This window comes from Choloepus didactylus, chromosome 9, assembly GCF_015220235.1.
Source record: "Choloepus didactylus isolate mChoDid1 chromosome 9, mChoDid1.pri, whole genome shotgun sequence".
NCBI classification, from domain to species: domain Eukaryota; kingdom Metazoa; phylum Chordata; class Mammalia; order Pilosa; family Megalonychidae; genus Choloepus; species Choloepus didactylus.
In genome coordinates, this window is record NC_051315.1 from 103211866 (window position 1) to 103229368 (window position 17503).

Here is a 17503-nt window from a genome sequence, read left to right on the forward strand (position 1 = left end):
AAAACTTTATACCTTCCTTATTTTAAGGATTATTTTCTCATCAAATACAAGATTTCTCCCGGTTTCAATGACAGAATTACTTAAAGTTAACCGACATGGTATATTTCAGTTCACCTCCAGTGTTATAGTAGCTGCTGTTTGTTGAATTGCTGCTGGCCTGTAACTGAAAGGTTATTATTCTAAGAAATTTCTGCCTCTCTAAGGAGTATCAGTGAACCCATTGCATCTAAATGTTGTCTCTTCCTGCCAAATAACAGAAAAAAAATCTTGATCTTGGATTCCTAGATCTCATTCTCCATAAATTTTACAAGGGAGAAAAAGGCATCTATATCATCTCCTGGGTGATTACTATTTTATTCTCAACAACCATCTGAATTTATTACCAAGAGAGCTAATTTTGTAATGATCATTCAGGATGCTCCTTTTTTTTTCTCCTTTTTAATGTTTCCTTTGAGTTATTTAAGGCACCTGATATAGCTGCTCCATGCCAGACCTATTAGCTTTAGTGAGAACAACCCATGTTTTCTTTATTAATAAAATTTTTGTTGTTAGTTTTCTTTTAAAATGTACTTTGAATCTTCTTCCATGTTCGTAGAAACAGAGTAGAAAAGGTGCTAGGATATTAAATAGTTCACCTCCCTCTATTTACGGTGAGGACAAACACCTTTCTCAAACATTACTCAAGTACTTGGGGATGAACAGCAATTAGAACTTGGTTTTCTGGTTCCTAACTCATTGCTCTTTCACTGTACCACATCTGTCTTTACCCAACCTAGTCAAAGAAGTAAAACAAATGTTAGTGTCACCTGAATGACTAGTGGGATGGGCAAGTTTTAGTTTGATTGACTAGTAGGATGGGCAAGTTTTAGTACTGTTTGACTATTTGACAAGGTCCATCAGAAAAATTCACTGAGTACCTTCTGTATGCCAGGAACATTTGGCTCAAATCAGAGATTTACATATTATTTACATATCATTGCTTATGAAGTTCATAGATTTTGTTATTTCAAATATATGTATATATAATATGTAATATATAATATCATATAATATTATGATATAATATTACTTATTTAACAGCCTGGGTTAAAAGAAGCCAAATTGTAGCAGTAGATTGATGTTCAGAATTTCTTAAGTTTTATTCTGAGAAAGGGTCTGAGTATAAAGAGTCCCCTACCAAGTAGGAGAGGCAATTTACCATGTTCTGAAACACAGTCACTCTGGGTTAGAGAAAAGGAGTGGGGAAATTATTTACTGTTCAAGAAGATAGATGAGACTAAGTTTGTAACTTGAAAACAATATGCTGAATCTAATTTCCTCCAATTTCACTGTCACTACAATTTTTTTCTTATAGGTCCCTGCAGTTTATGGAGTAGATACAAGAATGCTAACTAAAATAATTCGGGACAAGGTATGACCATCATCTTTAGCCAAATCTATGTTTCTTCACGTATTTTTTTCTCAGTACCTGAGGGATCCATTAATAAGTAAAGGGACAAATCTGGTCAGTTTCTGCTCTTGGGGCCTCTATCTTTTTTTTTTTTTTTTTTTTTTTTAATTTTTCCAGTGTAATTTTCAAAGCTGAATACTTGATTGATATGTTTGCTGCTGGATGGACTTGAAAATCATTCTCTCTGTACGAGTTTATTGGGTGTCCACGATGTGTTACTATTCCAGCAAGCTCAGACCCAGGGAAATACAATACATGATCAAGGCATTTTTAAGTCAGCTCATGTGAGAGGACTTACTTTAATGAAACAAGTGGAAAAGGTGATTAAGTGTGTATAACAATTTTGCCTAAATTGAAGACCTGCATGCTGAAGTATGCAAACCATGAATCATACAATATTGGTGTGATTATTTGCTAGGTTCTCTGGGAGGAGTCATCTGTGAAATCAGTGAGTTATATTTTGTGTGTATGCCAAATGAGCACTGACTGAGTCACCTCGATTACAGTCTTTTTGAGGCTGTACCAGTGACCAGTGACTGAAGTATAAAAGAGAGTTTATCCTTTGCTTTCATATCTGATTGCTGCAACATCTCAACTCTCCTCTGAGAATATCACCTTCTGCTTGCTTGTTTCATTATAAGATGCTAATATTTTTTTCCTAAATTGAAGACTTCCTATCCCAGAAGAGAAACTTTTACCTCTCTGATGTTCAATGCCCCAAAGTTTTCTCATGAAATCCTATTACGTTAAAAATGAAATATAGAACAAATGATAAGATCGAAAGTACATATGAGAACCATTCTTCAAGAAAATCTGTTGGTGATTCCTTGTTAGAATATATATTGATGCAGGATCTTTGTAAACAGAAAGAACAGCTTTGAAAGTAAGGAATGGACAAATGCCATGGCCAGAAGGAAAACAGAGATTTTATGAAAACATTCCTGCTCCACCTCTGCTTTTATTTCCTCTTCCATGATTTTCCTGAAAATAGAAGTTGGTGAGATTATTTGTCCAGTAATTCAGCCATTATTATTTTTGTAAGCCTAATGATGTGATAGGAGCAGTAAACAATGATAAGGCTTCCTGGATGGGCAGGTGATAAAATTGGAAAATTTAATTCAGACTGCAGATTTGGTAGGTTGAATGGAATGTAGCTGAAAATAGCAATATGGGAAAACTCTTTACAAGACCACACTGTGTCTTTCTTGTAATATGTCAGTTTAATATGAACCCTTTTTATCAGAGGCACTTAGATTTTCAATATTTGGCTGAACAGATCAGCACAGACAAAAGAGTAGCATTGCCTGTTATACTCGGTTATGAGTGATGCTGGTTCACATTAAAAATATAGCAGCTTTCACTTCTCTTAAGCTTAGGTTGTAAAAGTAAGATAGTGTTTCTGTCAGCATGCTTTAATAAAAAGAGTATGAGTACTGGGGGCCAAATTTCAAAACTAGGGATTCATAAATATAGTCAGAGGAATTCTGTGCCTTGGATTCTAAAAGTAAGTAGAGACTACTGTATAATTTAGCAATTCGGTGTGGAGGTGAAAGGTGTTTTTAGTTATTTGTTCAGAATTTGAGGCAGCCCTCTGGTTTTAATAATAGCACTTAAATAACCATCACATCTGATTGGCATTCTGGAACTTTTTACCCTCTCTCACTGTATCCCAAGCTACTTCTCCCCTAAGGAGCAAGTTTAAAAAGGAGAGAAAGGCTTCTTTCAGTTTCCTTCAATGCCGTAATTGTCTAGGAAAAAGGGAAATCAATGAATTATTTTAACTTTTCCTTCAGTAAAGTCTTCATTACTAAATATAGCATGCCATTTTCTTAAATAGATCAAAATAGACTTACTAACAAATAAAGTAAATCTCGAGACACAGCTAATTTTAAAAAAATACATTACGGATATTTAAGCTAGCAACGCTAATTTGTGAAAACTTCACAAAGAACAAAGCATTCTTTAAAGTTCAGACCTTTAAAGGGACCTGGACAGTTACATGTCCAAAGCAGTGATCTCAAACTTTTTGACTTATGTAACATTTTACATTTTTTTGTGAGTTAGTTTTACTATCATAATATATTGAGTTCCCATTCTTTTCAATTTCTTTAAATTTTTTAGATTTTTTTTTTCTTCTCAATGGATTGCTACATCCACCTCTTCCATGAAATACCTTTAGGTCATATGCATTAAGAAATAGGTAGCTAAATGCTCCAGTCTGCACCAATCTGGAATCTGGAGACCTAACTTCTGACGCCTCTTGACTTTGCTTACTGCAGGCAACTGTCTCAGCCCTAAAAATACTGATTGTATTTCCCAAAGCGTTTCCCAAAATGGACTGTGCAAATTACTTCATCTTTCCAGTTTAAGATGAAGATCTGCTGATGATTATGAGTAGTTATAAAGACATCTGAATCTTTGAGCAGCTGCTTAAGTCCCATGAGTTTATTCTGTCAGCACCTTCATCATTACTCCCTTTGTCTAATTTTTTTAATTTAATAGGGTATCATGCTTGGGAAGATTGAATTTGAAGGTCAGTCAGTGGATTTCGTGGATCCAAATAAACAAAATCTGATTGCTGAGGTTTCAACCAAGGTGAGAGATTTCCTTCAATTTTTGCATTTTTATTTTATTCCTTTTCGATCTGCCTTTCTTGGGATATCAAAATCATCATTTAGGCAGAGGTCACCTTCCAGAAGCACCAGAATTGAAGAAAAAAAAACAAAGAAAAAGGTCTCATTGCAGCTAAAATATGTATTGCAAAATCAATGCATTTAAACTTAGACACTTTTACTTACCAGCAAGCCTTCATGCTCTGATCTAGCTTTTTTTTTTCCCTTGTACCTGAGATCAAGGCTTTAACAACATCAAGTAAGGGGGGCATTAGATTGCCAGAAGTGAGCACAGTAATCAGGAGGCAGAGCTAACCACCTGCCAGAGAGCCAAGAGATCGAAATTTTGTAGAAATCAGACACAATAATCAGAATCTGGGATCATTTTGTACAGGGAATAGTATTCCTACACACACTGAAGATTTATTGTACTGTAAATCAGTTCAAGAATTAATGTTCATAATGTTACAGTGTCACCCCAAAGTGAAATATGTTTAGTGTATATATATGTAAGAAGGTATAGAATATATGTAGAAAATATCCATTGGTTTTGATTGAATATCTCTTAATGTAGGTGCGCATCTTTGGGCTATCATCTCTGTCTTGGGGAATGTAGAGCCTGGTGGGACCAGCACGCAAGCCAGTCACCAAGTACCGAATCCTATGATAAATGCTATCCTTGGCGTGTGTGCAGGGTGCCACAAGGGCATGCATGGAGCAGCATCAGAATGGGGTGGGTGGAGCAGGGAAGGCGCTGAAGAGGAGGTGTAGGCTTGTCCTGAGACTCCAAGGACAAGTAGTTAGTTCAGTAGTTAGAAAACTAGAACTGCATTTCAGGTAGAAGGAACAGCACGTGTTGAGAGGCACTGACGAATGAAACAACATAGTGTTGTTGAGGGGCTTTATGCGTCCCCCTTACTGGGAGCTGTTCTTCTGTGAAATGACTCTTGTTGCAATCTAGCAGCAACCAGAATGAGGATGGAGAACATTTCATCAAGAAGAGTTTCAGCCGGAAGAGCTTTGTTGGGCCAGGGCATCATTTTTTAAAAAGTGTTATTTAAAAAGTAAAGCAGCCTGATTAGTAGCATGCCAGACTCAGGAGAAAACACACATGGGTATTGCAAATGAGATCGTCTCTGGTATTCTGGTATTCCATGTAGAAACAGGATAGGAGGACCTTGATTCCTTGGAATCAATACTAAGTCTTGATGTTTGTGGTGGGAATGGATGTGCATTCATACATGCTTATGAAATGTGGGTTATTAAGGGAAATTTTAAGTTAGAGATGTAATTATTTCTGTCTTTGGACTTTGATCATGCCATCTGCAATATCCACATCTGATTTTTAATTTTAAAAATTGTCCACTCAAATGATAAAGGGTTATTTTCCCATTTTTTGTTTCCACTTATTTCCCTGTCAAGTGATTTAATTTGAGACACATATGATAGGGGGCTATTTTCTCTTCCCCTTTAAAAATTATAGAATTTTAGAATTCAGAACTTACCTTCTGGATCTTGTCTAGCATTTTCAAAATGTGAGGAACGTTGTCTTGGAGAGATTCACCTTTAAGACATTCTGTGGTCAGATAAGATCGAAGAACACTGCCTACTATGTTCCTCTCTTCGAGAGTCCCACTGCAAATTATATATTCAAGTGTCTGTGAGATCTTGCTTAGCTTTTGACATTTTTTAGGGATAATATATGATGTGTTTGAGACCAGCACAAATGAGCATATGTGTATTTTTACCTGTTTCAAACCAAGGGAGAGATTGTAATAGTGAAGCTGGCTCTGCCTCTTAATTCCGGTGGAATTAGATAATTTCAGTTTAGCTGTGATATTATGTGTATTTCTATAAGGAGGTTACATATATTTTGTAATTTTTGATTGGCTATATCCCTTGGAAAAGGTGATAATGTAATTCATTGCCTTGTAATTGCAATTTGATATAGCCACAACTAGATGGTGACATTGCTTTATTTAATAGCGGAAGCCTAAGGCTAAGAATAAATCTCAACATAGGTTTTTCAAATTGGTTGATGAGAGAGATTACCATAGCATTCAGGGATCAAATCGGCAATAATTACCCCTAAATCATGGGAGGACTAGTGTATTTTTCCTCCAGAATAGTCAACAGGAGAAAAATATGACAAATCCTTTTTACATTTTTTCCTCCAGTACAGTCAAATAATTGTGATTTTACAGTCTGTAGGCTTTATAGAGAGGTATACATTTCAATTAAAGTAGAACACTCTTTCAGATATCCAGATTGCAACTTTCATCCAAAACCTTTGGCAAACTATGCAATCATCTTAAATTCAGAACGTGTTATCTTACTCTCAAAACAGGAGCCAGCGTGATGCTCAGCCCTCTAGGCTTTCTTTCTCTCTCTCTCTCTATTTCGATTATTCCTCATTTTATGACTTTGGGGAACTGTTTCTTGGGTAAATGCCTGTGAAAATGGATCTGCCTCCAAACAGTGCTTAAAGATGTAGATAATGATTATTATGTGCTCTGGGATCCTCTTAGGAAATCTACCATTTAAACGCAAATGATTGCATGGTACCCTAAAGGGACCAGTGATCTACAATAGTTTAGTAATTCCTGGGACTTCCACACTGATTTTATCCATTAGGACCCATGCTCAGTAATTCAGCTCTACCCCATTTGATCTTTATTGCAAGTTGAGGATCAAGTGGTATTTAAAACATGATGTACCTATTACCACATCTTTCTAGTGCTGAATCAGGTGATAATATGTGAAAATTCCAGTGCTCCTGGTTGTTAATGAGGCAAAACATGGGCAAGATGGTTGTTAGCTATGGAAACAACCAATTTCTTGTGGATCATTGTTATTACTGTAATCAACAGTATATAGAGAACAGCAAATTACTTTTTTCTCATAAAAAAAGATACAGTCTGTGGCACTTGCTATGCCTTTCTCACAAATTGTTAACTGCCAGTCACTCCCTGGCAGTTAACAATCAATCTGTTGCCAATCTAAGTGCAAAGCATCCTCGGATGCATTTATGATGCTGGTGTGTTGCTCATAGCTGGAATATCCCTCTCACACTGTTTTTTACAATGGCAGGATGTCAAGGTGTATGGGAAAGGAAACCCCACGAAAGTGGTGGCTGTAGACTGTGGGATAAAAAACAATGTAATCCGCCTACTAGTAAAGGTAAGTAATTTGTTCCATATCAAAGGTAAGGGTCTGTCCTATTGAGTGTTAGTATTAAACTGATTTCCTCTGTTTCATGGAAACCTTGTGCATCTCTCAGAACGTCAGGGAGTCGTCTCTCTCCCTGTTGCCTTTGATTAAAAAAATACATATATCTATGTTTAAATTAGAGATGTAGACTATTAAGTCAAAACTCAGGGGTCACTAGAACAAGGAGGAAAATGATGCCTGTTCTTTTATTGTCACCGACATTCTGAGACCTGCCAGATTCACTTTCTTTTAGGTCTAGATATGACCAAAAAGCTAAGACCAGTTGGATAGTCCTTCCATTGGGCTACATTTATTATGCACCACATATTTGCAGGGATCATGCCCTGGCATGGCAACACTTATACAAGGATTTTGTAGTAACTCTATTAAACCTATTAAAATTAAACATTAAAAACCCTTAGGAGTGCGTGGCCATTATAACAATGTTTTAAAAATCTTGTTTGGTTGGGATTTCTCCTTCTCTGCCTTTCTCCAATCTTTCCCTTTCTTTGCTTTTTTATTTCTCTTCTTCTCAATCACACATATACACAGACACATTCAGATTTGCGTAACACCAAGGAGAAGGAATTCTTCAATTCTTCTTCTCTTTGTTAGAGAATATCAGCTATATCCAAATTCCTGTCAATTTTAGTAACATGAGTTTGCATGGACCCTGCTGTAGCAGATGTTGTGAATGGCCTATCTACTCCACGACTCGGTTTTACCATTTTAGTGCATGCTGCCCAACTTCAAACTGCTGCTATCTACGTCTCTTTGCTTGTGGGCTTTCTTCAGTTCGTTGGGGCCTTGCTGGTAGGCAAGAAATGCCACAGAATTAGTGATCCCTGGGAGCAGCCCTGAACCAGTGCCTAGAGAGAGGCATAGCATAAATAGCCCAGTTTCTTTGTTCTGTGGGTAGGCGGTCTCTAAGGTGAGTATTCTACATTGGCTCTTATGGTTCTGCAGTGGGCTTAGCTCCAGTGGTTTATGGAGGTAACTGCTTGACAATGCATACTTGACAGCCATCTCCTGGTGTCAATTTCTGTTTATCTTACTGGCATTTCCTGGAAACAACTTCCAAATAAACTTTCCTCTCCCAAATTCTTGTCTCTGTCAATGTTTCTAGGACAACCCTTACAGATAGCTTCCACTTTGATATAGAAGAGTTATTATTTTCCTACCAGATTATCAATATTATAGATAATGCAGAACCCTAGGAAAGAAGGCTCATTAAAATTTAGAGACGTAGTGTTGACCAGACACGAAAGACAAAATTGAAAAAGGTGAGTGGTGAACCAACTTAAATTTTGCAAAAGGATGGGTTTCTCTCTCTTTGGCAACTCTCTCTCCCATAGCTAGTGAAGATAACCTATATTCCTGTGAGTAAAGTAGACGCTATCTATTTTTCAGGATAGAAAATGTAATGGAGTTTCTTCTCCATTTTCTTTTAACCTTTGTTTTTATTTACATCATACAAAGTACAGTGAGACACCAAAGAACTTTTTGGTCAACATTATTTATTTGTGTAATGTACTATTTTTTTCCTTCCCTTTAGGAAGTAGTCAAGAGACGGTCCAGCAAAATGACGCTTTGGCAAAGAAAAATGTTACTAAATTGATCGTTCTGGTTTCTCTTCCAGCGAGGAGCTGAAGTACATCTAGTTCCCTGGAATCACGATTTCACCAAGATGGAGTATGATGGGCTTTTAATTGCTGGAGGACCTGGAAATCCAGCTCTTGCACAACCACTAATTCAGAATGTCAAGAAGGTGCAGTGAGCCTGGGGTAGTGTGTGTCTGTGGGTGGGGTAGAGGGGGCCAGCTCTGTACTGCTGAAAGGGCTGTAATACATTTCATGTATTCAGGTATATTTTAGCACTCATATTTATGACTTCTGAAGCAATGTCACCACGGATATTCAATAGTGGAACCAAAAAGGAGAGAATACCAAAGAAGCAATAACCCTTCTTCTGGCAAAGTAGCTTTGTGGTTGCGTCTTTGAGTTAAGAGGGCTGGAGTCTAATCTCTAACTGTGTTTTCCTTAAATGACAACGCATGTTGTAAACAATGACAACTGATGTTCCTAACCATGATCCTGGGATCTATAAGATCTTCAAGTTTCTAAGGAAATGTTAAATTATAATTAGTTTTGTCTGAATGTTAATTAAATTTTATTGAATTTTAATGCTATGAATTGGTCAGTCATATTCTTATCCATAGGCTATTGTCTTTACCATGTTGATTCAGAAAAAAAGAAGGGTGCTTTATTTTTATTCCTTCAGAGGCAGCAGTTTTGGAACTATTCTATTAAAATGGTTTAATGACATTTTCCTGACTCAGGTCTTGGAGAGTGATCGCAAAGAGCCATTGTTTGGAATCAGCACAGGAAATGTAATAACAGGATTGGCCGCTGGTGCCAAATCCTACAAAATGCCCATGGCCAACAGGTAAGGCAGTTATGCCTTTTGTGTACAGGTCAAACTAGCTTTAAAATACTGTTAGTAACAGTATTCTCTAACATGGACTTAGAGAAGTTACATGCTATTTTCTTCAGAATTAATAGCTTACTATACTGTTATATGATTCATAGTCATATGACTACCTAATACCACTTTTGCATTTTTGAAAAGCTTCCTTCTCTAACAATAACTTTGCTGTAAAAAGTTTATTTTTCTCCTCTTGGTATAAATTGAGGACATAATACTAAACGGATGATATTATAAGGGAAATTGTTCTGATTTTAAGCTTGATTTCAGAGCATTGATAACATTTTAAGAACCTAGCGTGACTTAAGATCCAAGAAATCTTTAGATCCTTTCTGTTTTGCTTCTTTGCCTCAAGTGATGTTAATTTATTCAACATTGAGCTTTCTCCACAGCTCACCCTCCACATAAAGCATAATTCAAAGTTATTCAGGATTTAGTAGTCAAGTCTTTATTATCTCCTAATAACTATCCTCTGGGCTTTGAAAGTACTGTGGCTCCCTTAAAATAGGTTGCTTATTTGTCTGTTTCTTTTAAGCTAGTGAATAACTCTTTTAACTTTTTGTTATGAGTGCAATTCTTCCTTTTCTAAAACTGATAATAGAAGCGTAATAGACCCTATATTTAACACACAACAAAGCTTCTTGAATTGATTTTTGTTGCTAAAATTATTGGGATTTACAATCTGTGACTTTTCTTACAGAGTGGTTTTCATTAAGCAATTGAAACTTTCGAATTTTAATAGTCTTGTTCACTATTTATATTCTTCTGTTCCCTTTTCCTTTTCCCCTATTTCTCTCTCTCCTTTTCTTTCCAGAGGGCAGAATCAGCCTGTTTTGAACATCACAAACAGACAGGCTTTCATCACTGCTCAGAATCATGGCTATGCTCTGGATAGCTCTCTCCCTGCTGGCTGGAAACCACTTTTTGTGAATGTCAACGATCAGACAAATGAGGTAACACTCTCAGTAAACTTGTTCAGTTGGGTGTGAGAAATGTAGGACTTTTAATACTCTGCTGTACACACACCCTTCTTAGTTTATGTGGGATTTGTGCCTGTGTGTGTGTTTGTGTGTGTGTGGAGGAAGGGCTCTTTGATAGGTCATTTTCATAGCCCTTTGCTCTTTAAAAGTTGTTTCTCTCATCACTTGGCTCATTCAGAAACACTACCTGAGTTGTTAGTCAATGGCTGTCTTACATATTCATTGTGAGCGGCGGGTGGTTCAGATTGGTGTGGGCACTCGATGTAGCAGGCCCAGTGTAGACAGGTCTCTGGAACTCACTCAGGGCTGGAGTAACCCTCTAGAAGACTCTTGGACACGTAATTTAGGAGTGAGAGATAATATGAGGGTTTTGAGTTTATTCTGAACAGAGCCCAGAGGGGCCCAAAGACTGGAGAAGAAATCAGATATTTTTTTCTCAAGGGTACCACATTCTGCTGGGCCTTTGTTGGCTTATTTTCTTTTCTTACCAAGATGGTCACATGTCAGTCCTTAAGATCTCCAGTCATATTACTCTACTGTATTGTTTGTTAGTTTCCAGAATGTTCTTAAGTATCTAACTCAGTTTTTTATTTGAACATTATTGCCCACTGAATAATACATAGCCACACTTGACATTTATTGTTACAGAAGGAATTTCTTCCTATTTCTTATTCCTTCAGGGGATTATGCATGAGAGCAAACCCTTTTTCGCTGTGCAGTTCCACCCAGAGGTCAGCCCAGGGCCAACAGACACTGAGGTATGTCGGAAGGAGGTGGCCAATTACATGCATTTTTTTTTGTTGTTATCAGAGATAGATTTATCCGAAAATTAGAGAAATCAAAGTAATCATGCCAGATGATCTTGATATAGAACAGTCTCAAGAAGAGTGGCTTGGTAACATACATTTTGCATTAAAATTTCCACATGAATATCATAGAGGACATTTTCTATCTTTTTAAAAATTTGAAGTGGGAAAGCCCTTAAGAAACCCAATGTGTTGCTATTTTTATGTAAGTCCATTATCATTCTAATATATTTAGTTCTGAAATTTACAATTGCTGTGCTATGCAAATGAATTCCCTCTTGCTTGCTCTCCTTCTCATAACGGAAATGAAATTTTAATCCCCCATCTGTGACTTCACAAAAATCCCTATGGCAACTGGTTGTGTAGCCACAAAGGAGAATAAACAGCAGCAGAAGAAAAAGGGGGCAGGAGCTTGGGGGAGGAGATGGGACATGCATGCACATACATATGATTCAGATGGCTTAAGAAAGGAACCATAAGGAATGATTAGAGGAGATGTGTTTTTCATTTAAATATTTTAACTTTTTGTTTGTGAGCTGTTGGTTCGATGTTCAAGCACATCTTTCCAAACAAGAGTTCAGTTCTAGGTGACACCCAGAAAATTCTGGGATGCCTGTTGACTCTTCCTCTCCCATACCCTGGGGCCTTTTGTGGTAGTGCTGACAATTCTTCCTTGTCAACAGATGCTTATTTTCAGAAAAGGCATCTAGAAAAATGAGGAGAATAAGAACTTCCCTATGAAAACTCTGTGTCCCCATCTCTGAATTGCCTTTACAGACATTCGTATTTCGTTTGTGTTTTAATATTATTAGGAAATATTGCTTCTTAACAGACAATATATTGTAATGCTACCTACCTGCAATGAAGCTCGTATAGTTGAGTTCTATATATCGTCTAAGGCATGCTAAGTATTTCTTTTAATTTAAAATTTTAATTTTTAGCCTATACTTCAGATTAGGAACATTGCAATCAGGATATGTAATAACAGCCACTATCACTTAATCATTTTTTTGTCCTGCCAAATGGTTGCAAAATGAGTATCCTTTGTTGAAATTTATCATGTCTAGTGAAAAAACAAACTCATTGGAAAACTGTGATAATAATCTTTAGACATTTTTTTAGACCTGATAAAAAGTTTTAAAAACCAGTTCTTTCAAACTTTAGGATACACAAGTGATAAAGCTTCAATTTTTATGTAACTAGAACTTGATTTAGAAGAAGAAAGTGATACACAATTAAGGAGTTGAAAACTTCTTGCCATGCCCAGAAAGTGTTATCTGAAATATTCATTGTCTGCTGAAAACTTTCTTTTTGTAGGACTTGAGGTGAACAGATAGAAATGTTTATCTGATCTAATTCTTATAGTCGTAGATGATTAATTTTTCCAGGTTTGGCAAAAACAAACAAATCTTGCATGGGCGTACTTAGAGTAAAACATTTGTTGTTGTTTATCTGAAATTCAAACTTAACTAAGCATCCTGTATTTTATCTGGCAACTGTTTGGACGTTGAATATTCTAACTAGTTGGTTATTTTTTTTCTAGTACCTGTTTGATTCCTTTTTCTCACTGATAAAGAAGGGGAAAGATACCCCCATTACATCAGTGCTACCGAAGCCAGCACTAGTTGCATCTCGAGTTGAGGTCAGTGTATGAGGACTTGTTCTTGATTTATGTATTTTGGAATTTCTCTAAAACATGATGATTTATTTTAAGTAGATGATGTAAACCGTACCAATGTCTATGAAAAAATGTTTGTCCATATTGTAATCACCCGTCACTTTAGCGTCTGATTGATTTGTTCTTGAGGATGTTCATTGGAATGCCCATTTTTTGATTTAAAATCATATCTTTAAACTTTTATTTGTTCAAGAAGAGTTTCAATAAAATAATTCAATAAAGAATAGAGTCTAATTTAGTTTAGAATTTGATACATTTCCCCTTACTCAATAGACTATAGCTCCATGTATGCTTGAGATATAGTTCAGACTACAGAAACATTATAGAGGATCGAATTCTTTTCTGTTTCAACTAGAAGAATTATTATTCAGCGTCATGAACTGAATTTATTATTTTACTTCTAAAGAGCAAATGGTTAAGGCTTAATGTCACATAAGACTTGAATCTTTGTTTGACTATGTTTGTTAATGTGATAAGCTTCTACCCATTACCTTCATAGTTAAAACAGGCACACACACACACACACACTCACCATTGTTACATAAAATTTTGGAAGGATGTATATGTATTTTCAATATATTTATACATAAAATGTATATATTTACATGGAAATGTTACATATTTATATATGTTTACAATATAGATCTCTTGCAAAATTTTTTTATTGCAAAACTTTGTAGGCTTTAAGAGATAGTTAAATTCTTATCTTTTTCTCCTGAATATTATATATTTTTAAAGCATTGCATTTTAAATCACCACATAAACTCAGACATTTACTTTTGTTTTTCCTACTCCTGTAAATGTCTTATTTTCACCATCTTAAATGTAAAAAGCAATGCATTTTTCTTATTGTTTCTAGGTTTCCAAAGTTCTTATCCTAGGATCTGGAGGTCTGTCCATTGGTCAGGCAGGTGAATTTGATTACTCTGGATCTCAAGCTGTAAAAGCCATGAAGGTGAGAGAATGTGGTTTTGCTATAATTAATGCACTCCCTTTAATGAGTCTAATTAGTATTTTATGATCTGTATTTATGACAGTACCTCTGTTCAAACTTGTCATAATTATTTTTAACTATTGCTTATACATTTTATATTAAAAGAGCTTGATCACAGACAAGAATTTTAATGTTCTTAAATGTGCACACCTGCAAATTAAGGAGATTAGATTTGTCTCCAAAATTATCTGTTATAACCTACTTATATTGAAAACATATAAAGCCACATATATAGATGATGCTTATTCCTTTTGAGGCAGTGAGCTTTTAAAATATATTGATCTTTTGTTTGAATGAGGGGATTTGGAACATCCTTGGTGTTCTAAAGTAGTTTGAACACTTTACAGGTTGCTTCAGGCGTCTCAGGTTGAAATGAGAGGCTGCAGTTTGGGGATCAAGGCCAACAGTGCATTTTGTTCAAGCTGTAGAAGTTAATACCTATCACTAGAGAACCCTTGTCCCCCACTGGTGACTTTGACACCCGGATTTTCAAGTGGAAAAGAGGATTTGAACCCAAGTTGGGAAAGATGCCCTGTTTCTTCAAATTCTCTCTAGGTCTCCCCGTCCCTAATCATATTAAAATAAACCTTAAGAAAAATACCACTGTATACTTCAGTTGCAGTAACTTAGCCTCTCTTTGGTGTCCTTATTCCTGGAATGTCTGTATTTTGGTATTAATCAGGCCATCTGGAGGCAATGCAAGCTCTCTGCAACCTTGCCTTGGGCTGTGCAGCACAAAGCCTTTGACCAGAGACTGCTGAGGAGAAAACAGTGTGGGGACAAGCAGTGGGAGACTAGGACAGAAAACTCAGAAAACAGTTGGCCAAATATTTTCTTTTTTTCTTTTTCTTTAGCATTCTATATTCAAAGAGTTTCATCTGACAGATTTTTGTTGAAAAGAGGTAGAACCCAGCCCCCAATTACATTACTCTTCTTCTCATATGCTTTTATTTTTTAATAGTTTCCTCCATACGTGCATGGATATGCATACACATGCACATGTTTTTTGTGCATATTTCCATAATGGCACTTTATTATATTATGACCCAATTTCTCTTTAGATAAATTAGTTGTTGTCCACATGGTTCAAATTGACAACCTAAGCATCTTGAGGGTTTAGAATATATTTACTAGCATACAATTTTTACCCTATTTGGTGGTTTGTTAGTATTTTCATAGTTTGTAATTTCAGGATGTTTTATATCCATTTGGTGAAGTGAAGCATTTTAACTGAAGAATAGTCATTATTAGATATCATATTACTATTAATGAGGAAGTTAGTAGAGATAAATTTATAAACTAAATTTAAAAAAAAAATTAAAAAAAAAAAATTTTATAAATAAAAATTATATGGTCCATGTATTATAAACAGAACTGTTATTAGGAAAAATGATAAGAAATTTATTTAAATGTTTTAAAATTATTTATAAGTTTTAAAGTTAATGGACATATCATATGCATTTATGGGACCTTTCACTATATAATTCAATTAATAAAAATAGCTATAGTCCTCTTATAGCATATACTGGAAAATACTTAGAAATAGACCTAAGTTGATTAGAGTGAAACCTTCTAGGACTTCTGTTGATGTGATGTTTTGGACTCAATGATTTAAATTCCAACCCATTAAAATGCATTTGTTTTTCTGCATTTATCTTTTCAATATTTTACTACTAACAATTCTCTTTTTCTAAATAATTCCTTAAAACTTTGAGAGATTACTCATGTTGAGGAAAGGACATAAGACTTGGATGAGAGTCCTAATTTTGCCACTTGTCAGCTGTATGACATCTGGCAAGTCATTTAACCTTTTTGAATCTCAATTTCTTCATCTGAAAGGTGAAAATTTCTCTTATAATCTTGGTATAAAAACTAAATAAATTTATATAAAACCACATTACAAGCCTTAAAACACTGTTTGAATTTAAAGTAGTAATAAAATGTATTTATTTTTCATTCACGTCCTTCCTCAAGGATATGCAGAGCTTCCAGGGATGATTTCTATATTTTCTTCTGAATGTTTTGTTGACTTTTAGAAGAGTTTAAAATTGACATGCTAATATGTGAAATTATAAGAACCATCTGGTCATGTTTCATGTTTTATAGAAATTATTTTGCTAACTGTCACCCTCATCCTGCTTTTTAAACTATTATCCCTAGTATCTTAAATGAAGCATTATTTTGAAGGTCTCTCCAGATGCCGGGAATGAGATAGGGCTATGAAACTCTGTGTGTGTGTGTGTGTATGTATGATTTTTTTTTTTTTTTTTTGCGCCATATGATCATTCTCTTTTCATATAATGTGTATAAAAAGTTGTATAATGCTCTTTCTTAAAGCACTACAGCAGGCATGAAAATCTAGATAAATGGAAACCAGCAATAGATTCTCAGTGCTTTCAGTAATAAGGGAACACCTTATCCTGCGTATTAAATATACATTCTATCTTGCTATCTGGCAAACAATAGAAGGGAAAACAGCTTGTATGTTACCTCTAGTTTCATTTTCTGTCTCACCCATTTAAAAATGTTTGGAATATTTGTTTCTTTAAAGGTAGATTAAGCTATAAAAGTTAAGTAGTATTTGCGGCCCTTTAGCAAAATTCTGTAATAGCAAGGAATTTATGTCGAGCTCTATGAGACTGCCCATTCTTTTGTATGATTTCACTTTCACACAATTTCTTCCTTCCTTTGACCAAATATTTGTGTTCCTTTAACTTCCATTCACTAGTCTTATTATTCATCTGTCTCTGCAGCCCACCAAATAACCTAAATGTTTTGTTACCTAATAACCCGTCATTTGAATGTGGTTATTCTCTTTTTTAGACCATGTTCAGAGCCTTGATCCTTTTGATTTTTTCAGGAAGAAAATGTCAAAACTGTCCTGATGAACCCAAACATTGCTTCAGTCCAGACCAACGAAGTGGGCCTAAAGCAAGCGGACACGGTCTACTTCCTTCCTATCACCCCTCAATTTGTCACAGAGGTCATCAAGGCAGAACGGCCAGATGGGTTAATTCTAGGCATGGGTGGCCAGACAGCTCTGAACTGTGGTGAGTTTTTTGAAGTTGTGGAGTTCTGGCCCATGTACCCATGTATGATGTTTTTTGTTTAAACCCATTTAGCAATTGTGTTCATAAACCTTTCCTCTGAAGTGTGAGGAAGCAGTTAGCCAACAGCCAGCTAAAAATGGCATTTAGCATTACTGGTTTGTTTCACAGAACAGCTGAAGGACAAAATAAGTGTTTAGCCTTAATGTCCCAGATTGGCAAAGTAGGGTCTCTGGTCTCCC

The 17503-nt window shown here is 35.7% G+C and overlaps 1 protein-coding gene across 1 annotated transcript in view; it reads left to right on the forward strand.

Moving 5' to 3' along the window:
* The window catches only part of CPS1 (carbamoyl-phosphate synthase 1), a 134035-nt gene that overhangs the window by 23680 nt on the left and 92852 nt on the right, over positions 1–17503 (forward strand). Inside the window, exons 5-14 of the mRNA XM_037849356.1 lie at positions 1355–1411; positions 3953–4045; positions 7153–7242; positions 8912–9040; positions 9611–9717; positions 10571–10709; positions 11417–11494; positions 13086–13184; positions 14080–14175; positions 17075–17264. Of these exons, the coding sequence (XP_037705284.1) occupies positions 1355–1411; positions 3953–4045; positions 7153–7242; positions 8912–9040; positions 9611–9717; positions 10571–10709; positions 11417–11494; positions 13086–13184; positions 14080–14175; positions 17075–17264 (1078 nt within the window). The remainder of the gene's footprint in view (positions 1–1354; positions 1412–3952; positions 4046–7152; positions 7243–8911; positions 9041–9610; positions 9718–10570; positions 10710–11416; positions 11495–13085; positions 13185–14079; positions 14176–17074; positions 17265–17503) is intronic.